Source organism: Girardinichthys multiradiatus, chromosome 22 (genome assembly GCF_021462225.1).
Source record: "Girardinichthys multiradiatus isolate DD_20200921_A chromosome 22, DD_fGirMul_XY1, whole genome shotgun sequence".
Lineage (NCBI taxonomy): Eukaryota > Metazoa > Chordata > Actinopteri > Cyprinodontiformes > Goodeidae > Girardinichthys > Girardinichthys multiradiatus.
This window is the reverse complement of record NC_061814.1, coordinates 44688067-44703544: the sequence shown is the minus strand read 5'-3', so window position 1 is coordinate 44703544 and position 15478 is coordinate 44688067. Positions and strand designations below refer to the sequence as shown.

Genomic DNA, 15478 nt, shown 5'->3' with positions numbered 1-15478 from the left:
CAGCTGGAGGACACATTGGTTCATGGCTGTTACTTTTTCCTACTACTCTATGCATTAACTGTCCTTTGTTTTCCCCCCTCTTCCATAGAAGGTACTCCTGACTTTGTCCTCCAACAACAGATGGCTCATGGTGGTTCTGCTGGAGGTTTCTTCCTGTTAAACAAGAATTATCCATCCCATCAAACATCTCATGTCCCTCAGCCAAACAATCCAGTCAGGTTCTGATCTCAGTAAACTGAAAATGGTCTTTTTAGTCTGAACCGAGTTTTATTTAATGGACCTAAACTGTATGAAACTGTTTTTGTTGAATTTGGACCGAGTTGTAAGAAATTTGAAGTCAAGGTGTCTTCGATTAAGGTTTGTGGTTAACTGGTACCAAATGTTTGGGTCCACCACGTTCCTCCTGGAAGCTGGTGAGATAAATCCATTCAACTACTTTATGTTCATGAGAACTTGGGACTGAAACCTGGCTTAATGAGATCCGTCTACAGATTTATAAAACCTGACCTTATTTAAAGCTAAAAACATCTGGATAAAATCTTTGGTTCTGAAGGATTCAAACATCCTGTTAGGTCAACGTGTTTCTTGGACTAAGAGTTTTAATTGAACCTGCAGCTACATTCAATTGACCACCGAAGTAGTGATGGGTTTATAACCGGTTCTGATCCACACTAAACACCGGTTGAGGCTTTTCTGAGTGAGCCAATTGTTGAAGTTTTAATTGCTGACACATTTAACACAAGGACTCAGGATTTCTTGCTCCAGACGTTTCTGTAACTGACTCAGCATGGATGGGTTCTGTAGAAATCACCAGTCCGAGTCTCAGTTTGCATCAAACATCTTTATTGTCTCCAGTTTCTGCCTACTTGTCTTCAGGTTTGTTGAAGCAGTACGTCAGGCAGCACTTCCCACAGTAGTGGCGGTCGAAGTGGCTCGCCATGAACACGCCGGCGCCGCACTCGTCAGCGGGACACTCACGCCTCAGCCGGTGGATCTTCCCGTTCTCATCCACCTGCAGACAGAACCACATTAAACCTGCTGCAGATAAATCCGTTCCATCAGTTCTAACCGTCCGTCCTCTGAGGTGTTCCTACCTTGTAGTACTTGAGCACTGCCAGCTTGACCTTCTTCCTCTTGTGCTTGTTCTTCTTCGGGGTGGTGTAAGACTTCTTCTTCCTCTTCTTGGCGCCTCCTCGCAGCCTCAGCACCAGGTGCAGAGTGGACTCCTGCAAACAGGAAGCAAGAGCAGCAGCTGCAGTGATTTATTCATCCTGAGGCCTCCACCCAAACCGAAGCATACGTCACCTTCTGGATGTTGTAGTCTGACAGCGTCCGACCGTCCTCCAGCTGCTTTCCAGCAAAGATCAACCTCTGCTGGTCAGGAGGGATTCCTGCAAAAACATCCCAACAAAGACTGGTGATGAACTGGAAACGCCAACATCCACAGTCTCAGGTTCAACTGGTGTTACCAACGGTATGCAGCAGAAATCTGGGCTGATGTTTGATCAGAACCAGCTTCTAGGCTGGTTCTGATCAACACCAAGCAGAGAGCAGACACAGTGAAATCTGACGTCCTTTAGTGCGTTTATCCCACAGAGACATGAAGACAGGTGTAGCAGCAGCTTTTCACTACAGCGTCGGAACCTTGATTCTACCTGTTATGAACCTGGAGCTTTTAGCCTTCATGTTTGGATCAGTGGGCTTTAGTTCTCCAGGGAGCTTTTCTAGAAATGAACATTTTCAGGGCAACGTTTCTCCACCCTGGTCTTCAGGATCCACTGGCCTGCAGGTTTTAGGGGTTTCCCTGATGCCACACACCTTACTTAAATTAATGGGTGACTGCCAGGCTTCTGCAGCACTTGATGGCATGTTGAAGAGGTCAGGGTGGAGAAACAGCTTTTTAGGTCAGGGGTCCAAGACTCCAGACCTCGAATCAGACCTTATCCTACAACCTTTGAATGATCCAATCAAATGACACAGACATCTGCAGACCCTTCATACCTGCTGAGGAGGTAATTCAGCCATATTATTCAGGTGTGCTCGGCTGGGGATGAATATAAAAGTTGCAAAATAGTGGCTCTGTAGGACTGGAGCAGAACTTAGCAGGCGTCGTTTGTTAGCTGGACCCCATTTAAACGGGCCTCAGGCCACCAAAAACTCAAAACACTTTATAGAGTTTCAGATGGATTGCTGCAAAGCCAACGACTCCGTTGGACTTCCTTAGAAAACTCAGCTGCCACTATAAACTGAACTGAAATATCCTGCGTTAAAATCAGGGTTGAATTTTAGTTTAATTAGATTTGAAAGGTCATATTCTCCATTTCTGTATACAGATGGAGTCTGATAATGTCAGGATGATGTTGCCTTGGGATCACATTTGTTGAGATTTGGTTCTTCACGATAAACTGATTAAAAAATTTAACTAGTAGAAAACTTGACTTATAAACAGTCAAAGATTGACCGTTCTAAGCCAGAGTGGATTAAAGGTAGACACATTAAAAATAGTAATGAATTAAAATCAGGTGAATCTTTCATTTTTTTTACAAGTAGGGAAATATATCCAATGATATTTCTTTATAAAGGAAGTAGAGCTCAATGGAAAAGTCTGCAGTTTATTCATTTAGAAATGTTCAGGATCAGCAGAATAAGAGATAATCTCAATGAATCAACTGTTGCAGCACAGAACACATTTTAGCTGGGAAACTATGAAACTCACCTTCTTTGTCCTGGATTTTAGCCTTGACATTTTCAATGGTATCTGAAGGCTCAACCTGTGAAACAAGACAGATCGGTCACCTGCTGCATTAGAAAACAGTACTGTATAAAGACTACTAACGTGATCCAAAAGCTATACTATCGGTTCCGTTTAAATGAGTTCTCTCCGCTCCTGCCGCTGCCACACGTGTTTACTGCTCTGACTTCATTGGCCACATATAGCTTCACCTTAGCCGCTTATTATGATCAAGAAGCATTATGTTGAGTTTTTTTTTTAATTTATTGCAGAATGTCTAAATTTGGTTGTTTTCAACAGCAAAACAGGGAAAACCCATGTTGACCGCAGTCAGTAAACGCCTCACCCCTCCATCAAACTCACCTCGAGGGTTATAGTCTTCCCCGTGAGGGTTTTCACGAATATCTGCATCGTGGGGTTCGGTCCACCTGCAGGGAAACACACAGAGTGACTATCAGAACCTAGTCAGAGTGGGAACGGGACCTAAAAGTGGTTACTTTCTTTTAAAACCAGATAAAAACACGGAGCCCAACTCACCACCGGTTTACTCCTAATGGCGGATCCTGAGAAGAGGACCTCACAGGGAACGGCACGGGGTTACCTACACGCGTTTCCATGGGGTGGCTGGCCGTCACTTTGCCTGATTAAAAACCGACATGTTTATGGCATTGCCATGCTTTTTATTATGCATTTTGGTACTTAATACATATAAAAATAAGGCAAATACCTAAATAACTTAACTTATTTATCAGAAACCTGATTTCACAGTTGTGAGATTCTCGGTATCCATGGTAACACAGTGTTTGCTTTGTAGCTGAGGTTTTACCAGACAGACGAGCCGGAGTTGGTGTAAAACTCGAGGAATAAAAAGATGAATAAAAGACAAAATGACCCTGAAAAGGCGGAAATTAATTCTCTGGTGGACACGGCGCTGTGTGAGGACGACAGGAGATTTTTTCAGTCTCTGAACGAGTTTATTGACGAAGAGAAGAAGTACCTGCAGTGTCCAGACGAAGGCGCTGATGAGCTGCGGTACATCATCTACCGCTCTGTTTTCAATAAGGTGATCAGCTAAACTGATAAATATCAGCGCTTTTATAAAAAATCTATTAAAGGAAGGGTTTCACTAAAACACGCATATCCGCTTATAAACCTGCAGGAGCTCAAATGTTGATATAAACACATGAAGGTGATTATACTTTTAAAACTGCTGTGTCAAATTTGGACTGAGTCAACCTGGTTCAACTCAACAGGGTTGGGTTGTTTGTTTGACCCAGCAAAACTAAAGCTGTCTTCATCAAAAGCTGGTGTCATCTGTTTAAAGGCCTTTCATTGGTCGGTTACAATCTAGAATAAAGCCTCCAGTTATCGTCTATTCTGGCTTGTCCTTGCAGGTTGGGAGGAGATGGTGCCTAGCCACTGTGGAGCCCAGGAATAACCCAAGAATTTCTAATCAGCAATGATTCATAATTCATGAAAACATTCATACTGCGTTTAGGTTTTCCCATTCAGTCAACATATAGTCAACATATTCCTGTTAGTGTTTGGAGCTGCTGGTCCATAATGAGTTCTGAATTCAACCTTGTTTGTCGGTTAAACATCTAGAGATAATATTATAAGAGATCAGAGTTTTCTCTGATCCAATCAGGAAGTCAGTTTTGAGCGATATTTATCACATTTAAATTTTAGTTGTCTTAAAGACAAGGTCAATCTTTCCATATCAATAATTTCTTCTACCATTTCTCTCCAGTCTTGATTAGTGGAGCTTATTTCACTCAATCAGTGTCTGTTTATTACATTTTAGCTGCTTGCCGGCAGTAAATATCATTCTTTCTTTTTCAGTCACATCATAAATTACTGAGGAACATTACTGAGGTAAATTACACTGAAATCCAATATAAAGTTGATTAGTTACCACCCCAGTCCAGTAGGGTTATAACAGTTTAGTACGGTCCTACAATATGTGAACCACATGTTCTCCAGCAGTTTGAGGTCTTTTGGGTTCAGGGAGCTATGAAAAATCATATGATATTTTTCCAGATAAATTCTCTTCATGATTCAGAAGTTTCTTTGCAGGAGAAAAATCCTTCCACTCCACCTCTCTACTCTTTTTTTGTGTTGGTCTGTCACATAAAATCCTAAAGGATCTGTGGAGGTTTGTTGTTTGGAAGGAGACAAAATATGCAAAAGTTTAGAGATGTTTTGCAAGACCCCGTTTACCAAAAGCAGGAGATACTTGACAATTTCCTCCATCCATCTTGATCAGCCGAGACCTCTCGATGTTGAGGAGCAGCAGCTCCTCCTGGATGATGGAGTTTTTCTCCTTATCTCCACCCCACAGAAGAAGCTGCTTTTATCCAGGATTTGCTTCTTTCAGCCGTGATGCGTATCTCCTGCCTATAGGTGGAAATGGAGGGTAGATGGAGCAGTAAATCCTGAGCTTCACCCCTCAGCTTAGCTCCTCCAGCTCCATAACAGACCAGAGCAACACCCTCAGTACTGCAGCGGGAGCTCAGATCCGTCTTCCTCTCCTTGCTGCCATCACTGAGGAACCAGACACCAGGACTTTACATCACAAATGGCCTGGAACTGAACTGGACCTAAACTGAGATAAAAGGTCCAAAGGGAACTTCAGAAAGGATGTGGAACTGATCCGGAGCTCTTTAACAGATTAGAGGACCATCTGGAGAAGACAGAAATGGACTTTATCATTTTCAAACTCCAGTCTGTATCCTGCAGGTGATTGGTCGAGCAGCAGCCTATAGGAGGCTTCTTCTGGCCATAAAGGCGGAGTATGACGACACCATCAGGGAGCTGAAGAGGAGGGAGGATGAAGCTGCAGCAGCAAGTTCTGGGTCCCACCTACAGTGCCTGCTGAGCTGTCAGAGACAGGCTGCTCAGATCACAGACAGGTGAGCCTGCTGGTTCTGATGGAGAACAAAGGTTGGTCCAAACAGTACCAAAGGTTCTGCTTGTTGTCAGCATGTAGTCTTCATTTGTTCTTCTGTTGGTGTGATGGTGGTCCACAGATATCTCATCACCGTGTCCCTCTGTGTCTTTCCAGAATCTCTGTCCTTCAGAGCCAAACAGCAGAACTTCAGGAGGAGGTCAGGAGACAGAAATCTACCACTCAGAGCAGACTGGTACCAGGTCCGGTGTCATGAAGTTTAACCTGTGTTTGCTTGAAGTTGATAGACTGAATGTTCTGGATGTTCTTCAGTGTGTGAATGAAACCAAAGCTGGTTCTCTGAAGCTAATGTTAAGAACTAGGCTGCAAACTGATCACGGTCCAAACTAAACCCACCGGGTCAGAACACAGTTTGAAATTCAGATAAAACAAGTTCAATAAATAATATTTTTTGGAGTTTAGTTCAGATTATTTCTGCAGAACCAAATTACACCAAATATCATCTAAAGACGCTTTACAAACAGGTCCAGTTCAGAACAACACAGAATCATATGGTCGCATTCAGAACCAATTAATTACACTGTAAATTTATCCGAATTATAACAATGAACCACTAAATTCTGCTGACTGTTTCAGCACTGCTGATTGGGCTGAGTCGCTGACCTCAGAACATCCCACCTCCAGGAACATCGGGTCAGTTACTGAACACTGACCCATGAACATGTCCTGATCTCTGGTTCTGATGGATTGCAGAGACTAAACAGAATGACAAAGGAAGCACGAGACAAGCAGAACCAAAGTTTGAAATAAGACCCTTAACAAGCAGAACCAGACCCGATACGACTGAACGGAGATGCCAGAGAAACCACAGAACAATCACACAGGAGGAGACGACAACCAGCAAGGTCACAAGAAAAGGCAGAAAGATGTTCTAAGGGACCGCAAAGTTCTGCAGAGGAACCAACCAGCAGGACAAAAACACAGGATGAGACACTGAGACCAGCTGTGGACCTGGAGGAGAATCAGAACCAAGGAAACACTGGGAAGCAGGGTAGTTCTTAGCTGAAGAGAACATGAAACAGATGGAAGAGCCTCAGAGGAACCTCACAGAACCTTTATCATGAGGATATTACAGAACCACAGAATCGTGGTCCAAAAACAAATAAATCAAACTAATGTTCTTTAAGGAACATCAGAACGGGTCAAACACGCTCACAATGAGCCCAAAAAAAATACCAATAATTAATATAAAACAATTATGAAACAACCAACCTAACAGAGAACATTTCAAAGACCCACTGGGCCATCCAGGATGAAACCGGTTCTGTTGAGACAGACTCACTCGGTCAGGTTGTTCCTGTGTTAGATTATTCTGCAGCTTCTCACTGATAAACCCATCTCTGTGTGGTTCTGTAGGTCTGACTGTGGCCCAGTGTGAGGATCCTGAGTTTCTGCAGGTACTTCTAGAGGATTTACAGACCCAAAGAGAGGTTCTGTTGGAAAGGAAGAGTCAATGTGTTCCTGTGGAGGTCCAGTCTGAGCATAAATCTGAGCTGCAGAAGGCTGAGCACCACAGAGACCACTTGAGAGCCCGGAACCACCGGCTGATGACCCGGTATGGAACTATAAACTTCCAAACCCAGTACCAGTGAAGCTGGGTCGTAGTTTTAAACCAGAATAGAACCAGAATCTGCAGATCCTGTTCATTCTTCATGCAGCTGAAACCGCCACAAAGACCAGATATTTCATCTTCAAACTGATCAACTTTATTGATTTTTAGTAAATATTCCCTCATGTTGAGTTTGATGCAACACGTTCCATCAAAGCTGGACCGGGTCATGTTCACCACTGTGTTTCATCACCTTTCCTTCTAACACTCAGTCAGAGTTTGGGAACCGAGGACTCATCAGACCACAACCCACTTTTCCTCTTTGGGTCGGTCCATCTTGGATGAGCTTGGGCCCAGAGAAGCCAGTGCTGGTTCTGGGTGTTGCTGATATGTGGCTTTGGCCTTGCATGGTAAATGGTAAATGGACTGAACTTATATAGAACTTTTCCAGTCATACAGACCACTCAAAGCTCTTTACACTAGAGTCACACTCACTAACACTCACACATTCATACACCGATACGTAGATCGGTAGGCAACTTGAGGTTAAGTGCCTTGCCCAGGGGCACATTGACATATGGCAGGAGGAAGCTGGAATCGAACCACAACCTTCTGATTGCAAGACGACTACTCTTCCTACTGAGCCACAGTCGCCTGGGAGAGCTTTAACTTGTAGAGATGAGCTGTTACCTGAAAAAAGGTTCTGTAGGGTTCCTGAGCCCATGTGGTGATATCTGGTACAAAATGATGTTGGCTTTATTGCAGTGCCTCTGAGGGGTCAAAGGTCACAGCCATTCAGTATTGGTTTTCCTCGTTGCTGCAGAGATGTCTCCAGATTCTCTGAATCTCTTCATGATATTATGGTCTGTATATGATGAGATCCCTAAGTTCCTTCAGTTGTACGTTGAGGAACGTTGTTCTTAAACTTTTGGACTATTTCTTCACTCAGTTGTTCACAAAGTGGTGAACCTGGCTCCATCCTTGCTTGTTAACGACTGAACCTTCCAGGGATGCTCCTTTAGACCCAATCATTACCCTCACCTGTTTCCAGGTAACCTGTTCACCTGCGGAGTGATCCAGACAGCATTCCTCAACCTCCCCAGTTTGTTGTTGACCCGGTCCAGGTTTGTTAGAACATGTTGCATCAAACTCAACACGAAGGAATATTTGCAAGGAAACAAAAAGGGTGATCAGTTTGAACATGAAATATCTGGTCTTCGTGGTGGATTCAGCTGCATGAAGGTCTGCTGTAGGTTCCTACTTGTTAATACCATTAATATATCACTGGGTTGGACATCATGTGACACCGCCTGACATACATGCATCATTACTATGAGTTGAGTCAGTGATGCAGAATCAGCATCAGAAGAACACAGAACAGGTCCAATAAAGGCCAGTAGGGTTCTAGTAGCAGAAGAACATGTTGCTTTGAATGTAACTAAGATATAATTAACATGAAATAATAAATGTACTCAGGTACGCCATGAAAAGCAGCACGAGGTTTAAAATATTAAATAGAAACATTTTGCCTGGTTTAATGAAGATTAAATAAAATAATATAATACTAATATATTACTGATGGATCTATGTTTAAACTGCTGATAGATCTATGTTTAAACTGCTGATAGATCTATGTTTAAACTGCCGATAGATCTATGTTTCAACTGCCGACAGATCTATATTTTAACTGCCGACAGATCTATATTTTAACTGCTGGTAGATCTATGTTTAAACTGCTGATAGATCTATGTTTAAACTGCTGATAGATCTGTTTAAACTGCTGATAGATCTATGTTTAACCTGCCGATAGATCTATGTTTAAACTGCTGATAGATCTATGTTTAAACTGGCGACAGATCTGTTTTAACTGCTGATAGATCTATGTTTAAACTGCTGATAGATCTGTTTAAACTGCTGATAGATCTATGTTTAACCTGCTAATAGATCTATGTTTAACCTGCTAATAGATCTATGTTTACACTGCTGATGGATCTATGATTACACTGCTGATAGATCTATGTTTACACTACTGATAGATCTAGGTTTAAACTACTGATAGATCTATGTTTAAACTGCTGATAGATCTATGTTTAAACACTGATAGATCTATGTTTAACCTGCTAATAGATCTATGTTTACACTGCTGATGGATCTATGATTACACTGCTGATAGATCTATGTTTACATTACTGATAGATCTAGGTTTAACCTTCTCATAGATCTATGTTTAAACTGCTGATAGATCTATGTTTAAACACTGATAGATCTATGTTTACACTGCTGATGGATCTATGATTACACTGCTGATAGATCTATGTTTACATTACTGATAGATCTAGGTTTAACCTTCTCATAGATCTATGTTTAAACTGCCGACAGATCTATATTTTAACTGCCGACAGATCTATATTTTAACTGCTGATAGATCTATGTTTGAACTGCTGAAAGATCTATGTTTAAACACTGATAGATCTATGTTTAAACTGCCGATAGATCTATGTTTCAACTGCCGACAGATCTATATTTTAACTGCCGACAGATCTATATTTTAACTGCTGATAGATCTATGTTTAAACTGCTGATAGATCTATGTTTAAACTGCTGATAGATCTATGTTTAAACTGCTGATAGATCTATGTATAAACTGCTGATAGATCTATGTTTAAACTGCTGATAGATCTGTTTAAACTGCTGATAGATCTATGTTTAACCTGCTAATAGATCTATGTTTACACTGCTGATGGATCTATGATTACACTGCTGATAGATCTATGTTTACACTACTGATAGATCTAGGTTTAAACTTCTGATAGATCTACGTTTACACTGCTGATAGATCTATGTTTACACTGCTGATAGATCTATGTTTACACTGCTGATGGATCTATGATTACACTGCTGATAGATCTATGTTTACACTACTGATAGATCTAGGTTTAAACTGCTAATAGATCTAGGTTTAAACACTGATAGATCTATGTTTAACCTGCTAATAGATCTATGTTTACACTGCTGATGGATCTATGATTACACTGCTGATAGATCTATGTTTACATTACTGATAGATCTAGGTTTAACCTTCTCATAGATCTATGTTTAAACTGCTGATAGATCTATGTTTAAACACTGATAGATCTATGTTTACACTGCTGATGGATCTATGATTACACTGCTGATAGATCTATGTTTACATTACTGATAGATCTAGGTTTAACCTTCTCATAGATCTATGTTTAAACTGCCGACAGATCTATATTTTAACTGCCGACAGATCTATATTTTAACTGCTGATAGATCTATGTTTGAACTGCTGAAAGATCTATGTTTAAACTGCTGATAGATCTATGTTTAAACTGCCGATAGATCTATGTTTCAACTGCCGACAGATCTATATTTTAACTGCCGACAGATCTATATTTTAACTGCTGATAGATCTATGTTTAAACTGCTGATAGATCTATGTTTAAACTGCTGATAGATCTATGTTTAAACTGCTGATAGATCTATGTATAAACTGCTGATAGATCTATGTTTAAACTGCTGATAGATCTGTTTAAACTGCTGATAGATCTATGTTTAACCTGCTAATAGATCTATGTTTACACTGCTGATGGATCTATGATTACACTGCTGATAGATCTATGTTTACACTACTGATAGATCTAGGTTTAAACTTCTGATAGATCTACGTTTACACTGCTGATAGATCTATGTTTACACTGCTGATAGATCTATGTTTACACTGCTAATAGATCTATGATTACACTGCTGATAGATCTATGTTTACACTACTGATAGATCTAGGTTTAAACTGCTAATAGATCTAGGTTTAAACTTCTGATAGATCTACGTTTACACTTCTGATAGATCTATGTTTAGGGAGAGTTTTAACATATTTCTATGTATCATAACATCAGCAGTTGACTCAGATTTATTGTGAGAAACATTTGATAAAAATCAGATCAGAAAAGAAATATGACCCATTTAAAGACAGATGGATCAGAGCAGCGTGGTTCTGTTCACATGACTCAATGCATAGCAATGGCGGCTGCGTCGCTGCCTATAGCAGCTAGAAGGAGACGTCCAACCCAGTGATCCAAATCAGTGCTTCATAAACTGTAGGAGATGCATGAAGCTCAAAGGAACCAGAAGGTAAATACTGTTTAAACTACAGATTATTGGATCTTTATTAACAAACAGAAACATCTACAGATTAAACTCCACCAACAGCTCCAACAGCCCAGATGGTAGATGAAGGTGTGGTTGATCATTTTATTGCTTCTGCTCGGACCTTGTTTCTGCTGACACCAGGTGGTCAAATTGAGTTAATACAGCAGCAACCTTCATGTGTTCTTCTGCAGCTTCAAACGTCTGAAGTTTGTCTGGGACCATCTGATGAGCTGGGAGGAGACAGGGCAGAAGGTTCCTCTGGAGAATCTCCTGGGTTCTACGATCCAGAACATCCAAATGATCAGTTCAGAATCACTGCAGAATCAAGGTCCGACTTTCATTCCTGATTCACTAAAGAGACACACGCAGGTTCTGGTTTAACAACTGGTTTCATGCTTTATGAATGAAGTGTTCTGGGTCCAGATCCTCCTTCCAAATGGGAAGGATTCTGGAGACCAGTTTCTGTCAGAAGGTCCATCTCAGAAAAAAAAGGTCTTAGAGACTCTTTAATGTAATTATTTTAATGTTAGGCTTTAAAATTCTGAAATAAGCCTAAAAGATCTAGACCAGATCTTCACTTATATTCAAATCATAGTTTGTTTATTTGTAATCAAATAAAATTTTAATTGCTGTAATTTTTTATTTGACCTTTTTTTAAGCAGGTTGATCAGTTGAAAATGAATTGTCATTTAGAATGACGACCCGGCAGCATGAAGTACAGAAAGGTTCTGTGATTTCTAATCCAGGCTGAGGAGTTCAGATGTTCTGATGCTGTGAGGGAACTACAAATCCCACAATGCACAGAAGCAAAATGCCTGCAGACATTCAGGGTTCATTGTACGTTCAGGTGATTTCTTCTATTTATCAGCAGCTGGTTTCTGTAGAACCCAGTGACCCGTCATCAGAACCTGTGAGATGAAACTGTAGGAGCTGCAGTTTGGGGCTGGAGGTGCTCCAGCAATCAAGTCGTGTAGAAAAAAACTGCTTGAAGTTCGATTTAACCTGCTAATGCTACCAACGAAGTTAAATATTTTTACGTTATTTCCCATCATTTCTGCAGGTCTTCCCTTTCATTTCTCATGGAGCTATTAACGTTTTAAATTTAGGTTGGAGAAACCTTCAGAAAGCCTGTTTTCCTTCATCCTGCAGACATGGATGAAGACTTCTGCTGCATTGACGCTGAGCTGTCTGAGCATGAAGAACCGACCGGGGTCGATGAGTCCAAACTGCTCAGTGATCACCTGGACAGGTGGTGCTCTAACCCAGATCAGAACCTGCTGACTTTCAGAGTGTCTGTGCCAGATGAAGCTCTGACTGATTCTGGTCTCCTTCAGGTTCCTGGAGCTCTTTGAAGCAGCTCAGTATGAAGCAGCAGCTCTGCATGCAGCCAGATCTCCTGGAGGAGTCCTCAGGAACTCCGACACTATGGAGATGTTTGAAGGTGGACACACACATGCAGACATCTGCACAGCTTTAGCAGGATATGTGGCTGACTGAACCATCTGAGCTGCAGAAACATATAGAAGGACCCTGGAGAGATTCCTTCTCTCTTGGTTCTTCTTCATGGCTGCTTCTGTTGTCACCTCTCTGCTCTCAGGTGTGCATGGCCCCCCAGCGTCCACCCCCCCTGCCCTGCTGTTCTTCTGGGCCCTGCTGGTTACCGTGGCAACAGGTAACCGTGTGTCAGGTGATGTGTCGCTGCAGGGCGTCAGCTGTGCTCTGCAGCATGGAGACATGCAGCTCATCACTCACGCCGTCACTCAGAACAAGTAAGATTATCAACATGGTTCTGGTCCTGGTTTCAGTTCAAGTTAATGTGTGATTTAACCAAGAAACATCAGATCCAGAACTGGTCCAGCTTCAGACCTACACATGATCCTCCGTCAGGTTTTCTCAGGTAAACACTGAGCTGAAGTCAAGCATCAGCAGACATGAAGGTTCATGAAGACATCACCTAAAGATTGCTTATTGCATCATGAACTAGTCACATGTTTGTCTAGGTCCAGAATAAACAGGTCTGAAGATGAAATCTTAAACACCCTGAAGACTCTGAGCTCAGCTGGAGATGGCTCCATAAACCCATTAAAACCAAAAATCTTCACAAAGAAGAACCAGAAAAACTAAATATAGAAGAAGAAAATATTACTGAAGAATCTAGAAGGTCTAGAAAAGATAGAAAAATCTTTAACAGACACAGTTCAGCTTCAGACCGCTTCAGAACCTGAGAGCTGGTTCTACCAGAACAGAGCCTGTGTAATCAATGTTCTGTATTCAGTCCTGGTTCTTTAAGTTCAAACAGAACATCTCTCTGATGACTTCCTCATGAAGCCCAAAATGTTAACTTTTTCAGGCAAACTTTGAAGCTTCACCATCCAGACAGCAGCGTCTCTTTCTCTCAGATAAATAAACCAACATGAGTTCTGTGGTTGTTTTATGATCCAGCTCTGAGGTGATGACCAGAACCGAGACAATAAACATCCAGACTCTTCATATAGAATCTAATTCTGCAAAAGGTCGATAAGCAGATTCTTCTATCAGTGAAAACAATGTTTAGAAATGAAAAGCAGATGTCGTAAATATTCTTGGATCCGACTGAAGAAGGTTCTGGTGTAACTCAGACATGGAGGGAAATCTTACAGTTTTACCTGCAGCTGGTGATCTTTTTCCTTTCAGACTGACGTTCACTGAGAAACTGGGTGACACTCTCTCTGAGCATGCTCAGAAGAACCCAGGCGCAGCTGACCTGTGTCTGGCTTTGGCCACCATGATCTATGAGGGCTGCAGGATACACCAGAAGACTGCACTGAGCATGTGCAGAAGAGGTTTGATCCACAGCGCCGCTGAGTTCATGAAGCAGCAGCTCTCTGCAGGTCAGTTTGGTGTTTCAGCTTGTTTCACTGTCTTTATGAGGACCGCTGAGTCAGATTAATATCAGGAGCATCAGAGAAGATCCTCAGACATTTTCTAGATGAACTTTGTTCTTCTGTCCAGAGGAGTGCATGTGGGTCCTGTCCTCCTCACCCAGCCTCTCCCTTCTCCAGCTGCTGACAGTCTCTCAGAGGGGTCAGGCAGCCGTCTTATCGGTGGGCGGGGCCTGTGCCTCCATGCTGGCAGACCCTCAACAGCATCGGTTAGCTCTGCAGCTTCTGGACGGCTTTATGAGCCGAGGTCCAGGTGAGTGCATCAGAAAACTGCTCTATGAAGCCGAGATGTTCCCAGTTCTGTCCCTTCACCTGTTAACATCCATCCAATCAGGCTGCTGAACGTTACGATGATGTTTATTACCTACATTAAAACTGACCTCACTGAGCAGGGAGGATACCATGTTGGTGGTGTCCAGAGGACGTCTCTCCAGATTCAGACATGGACCATCACACAGTGGTGATGAGGACAGGGTCAGATGCAGCAATATGGGGGTGGGTGGGGTGGAGTGGGGCACTGGTCACTGGGTGAGAGGCAGGGTCCACCGTGGAGGTCACCGTGGAGGAGTGACCTCCACCGTGGAGGAGTCGCCAGTCCATCACAGATGATGGGATTCAGAAACTTTAACGTCAACATTTTGACCAGAATTAAATCTGTTTGATTGTCTCCATGTCCTCTCAGACGTGTTGGTTGACGTCATCCTGGAGGACAGCAGCTCCTCGGTGGACGTCTGGGACCAGGTGGCCTGTCTTTGCTCTGACCTTAAGCGGGACGACCTGAGCCAGGCGGTCCGTTCCGTCCTGCTGGACCAGAACGGAACCGGGGTCAGGTCACCTGACCTGGAAGGAGCCCGGCTCACGGAGGACATCTTCCTATGAAAGCTGGTTCTTCAGATGATTTGAACCAAGAATAAAAACCTTCTGTTGTTCAGCTGAAGCTAGAGTCACTTCATTGTTCTGTGATTTAAATGAAACAGTCAGAACTGATGTTGGACCTTCTGCAGAGACTGAAACCAACCCTGCCTCTGACTTACATCCTGTAGATGTTCCTGTTGTTCTTCTGTCTGAAAGTCTGAAAGCAGCTGACTGGAGTGAAAGGAAGACGGCATCAAGATCACCAGGGAGGACATCCAGCCCAA

General features: G+C 42.4%; 2 protein-coding genes across 3 annotated transcripts; one reads left to right on the top strand and one right to left on the bottom strand.

The window, feature by feature from the left end:
* Positions 1–822: 822 nt before the first annotated feature.
* rps27a (ribosomal protein S27a) lies at positions 823–3310 on the bottom strand. The gene is made up of 6 exons (XM_047351931.1): positions 3269–3310; positions 3095–3159; positions 2717–2771; positions 1306–1391; positions 1095–1226; positions 823–1012 (listed from the first exon to the last, which is right to left on the bottom strand). Exons 2-6 carry the CDS (start codon positions 3140–3142, stop codon positions 863–865), a joined length of 471 nt encoding a protein of 156 aa, XP_047207887.1. The 5' UTR covers positions 3143–3159; positions 3269–3310; the 3' UTR covers positions 823–862.
* A 6-nt stretch (positions 3311–3316) lies between these two features.
* Positions 3317–15369, top strand: LOC124859253 (clathrin heavy chain linker domain-containing protein 1-like). Of its 2 annotated transcripts, none has more exons than XM_047351929.1 (11): positions 3317–3794; positions 5471–5643; positions 5796–5881; positions 7056–7254; positions 11610–11746; positions 12568–12667; positions 12753–12859; positions 13016–13187; positions 14092–14288; positions 14460–14592; positions 15022–15162. In XM_047351929.1, the coding sequence occupies exons 1-11, from the start codon at positions 3603–3605 to the stop codon at positions 15032–15034; spliced, it is 1509 nt and encodes a 502-aa protein (XP_047207885.1). In that variant the 5' UTR covers positions 3317–3602; the 3' UTR covers positions 15035–15162. The 2 variants fall into 2 exon arrangements, with proteins under 2 accessions (XP_047207885.1, XP_047207884.1); XM_047351928.1 differs by having other exon boundaries at positions 3318–3794; positions 14410–14592; positions 15022–15369.
* The last annotated feature ends 109 nt before the right edge of the window (positions 15370–15478 follow it).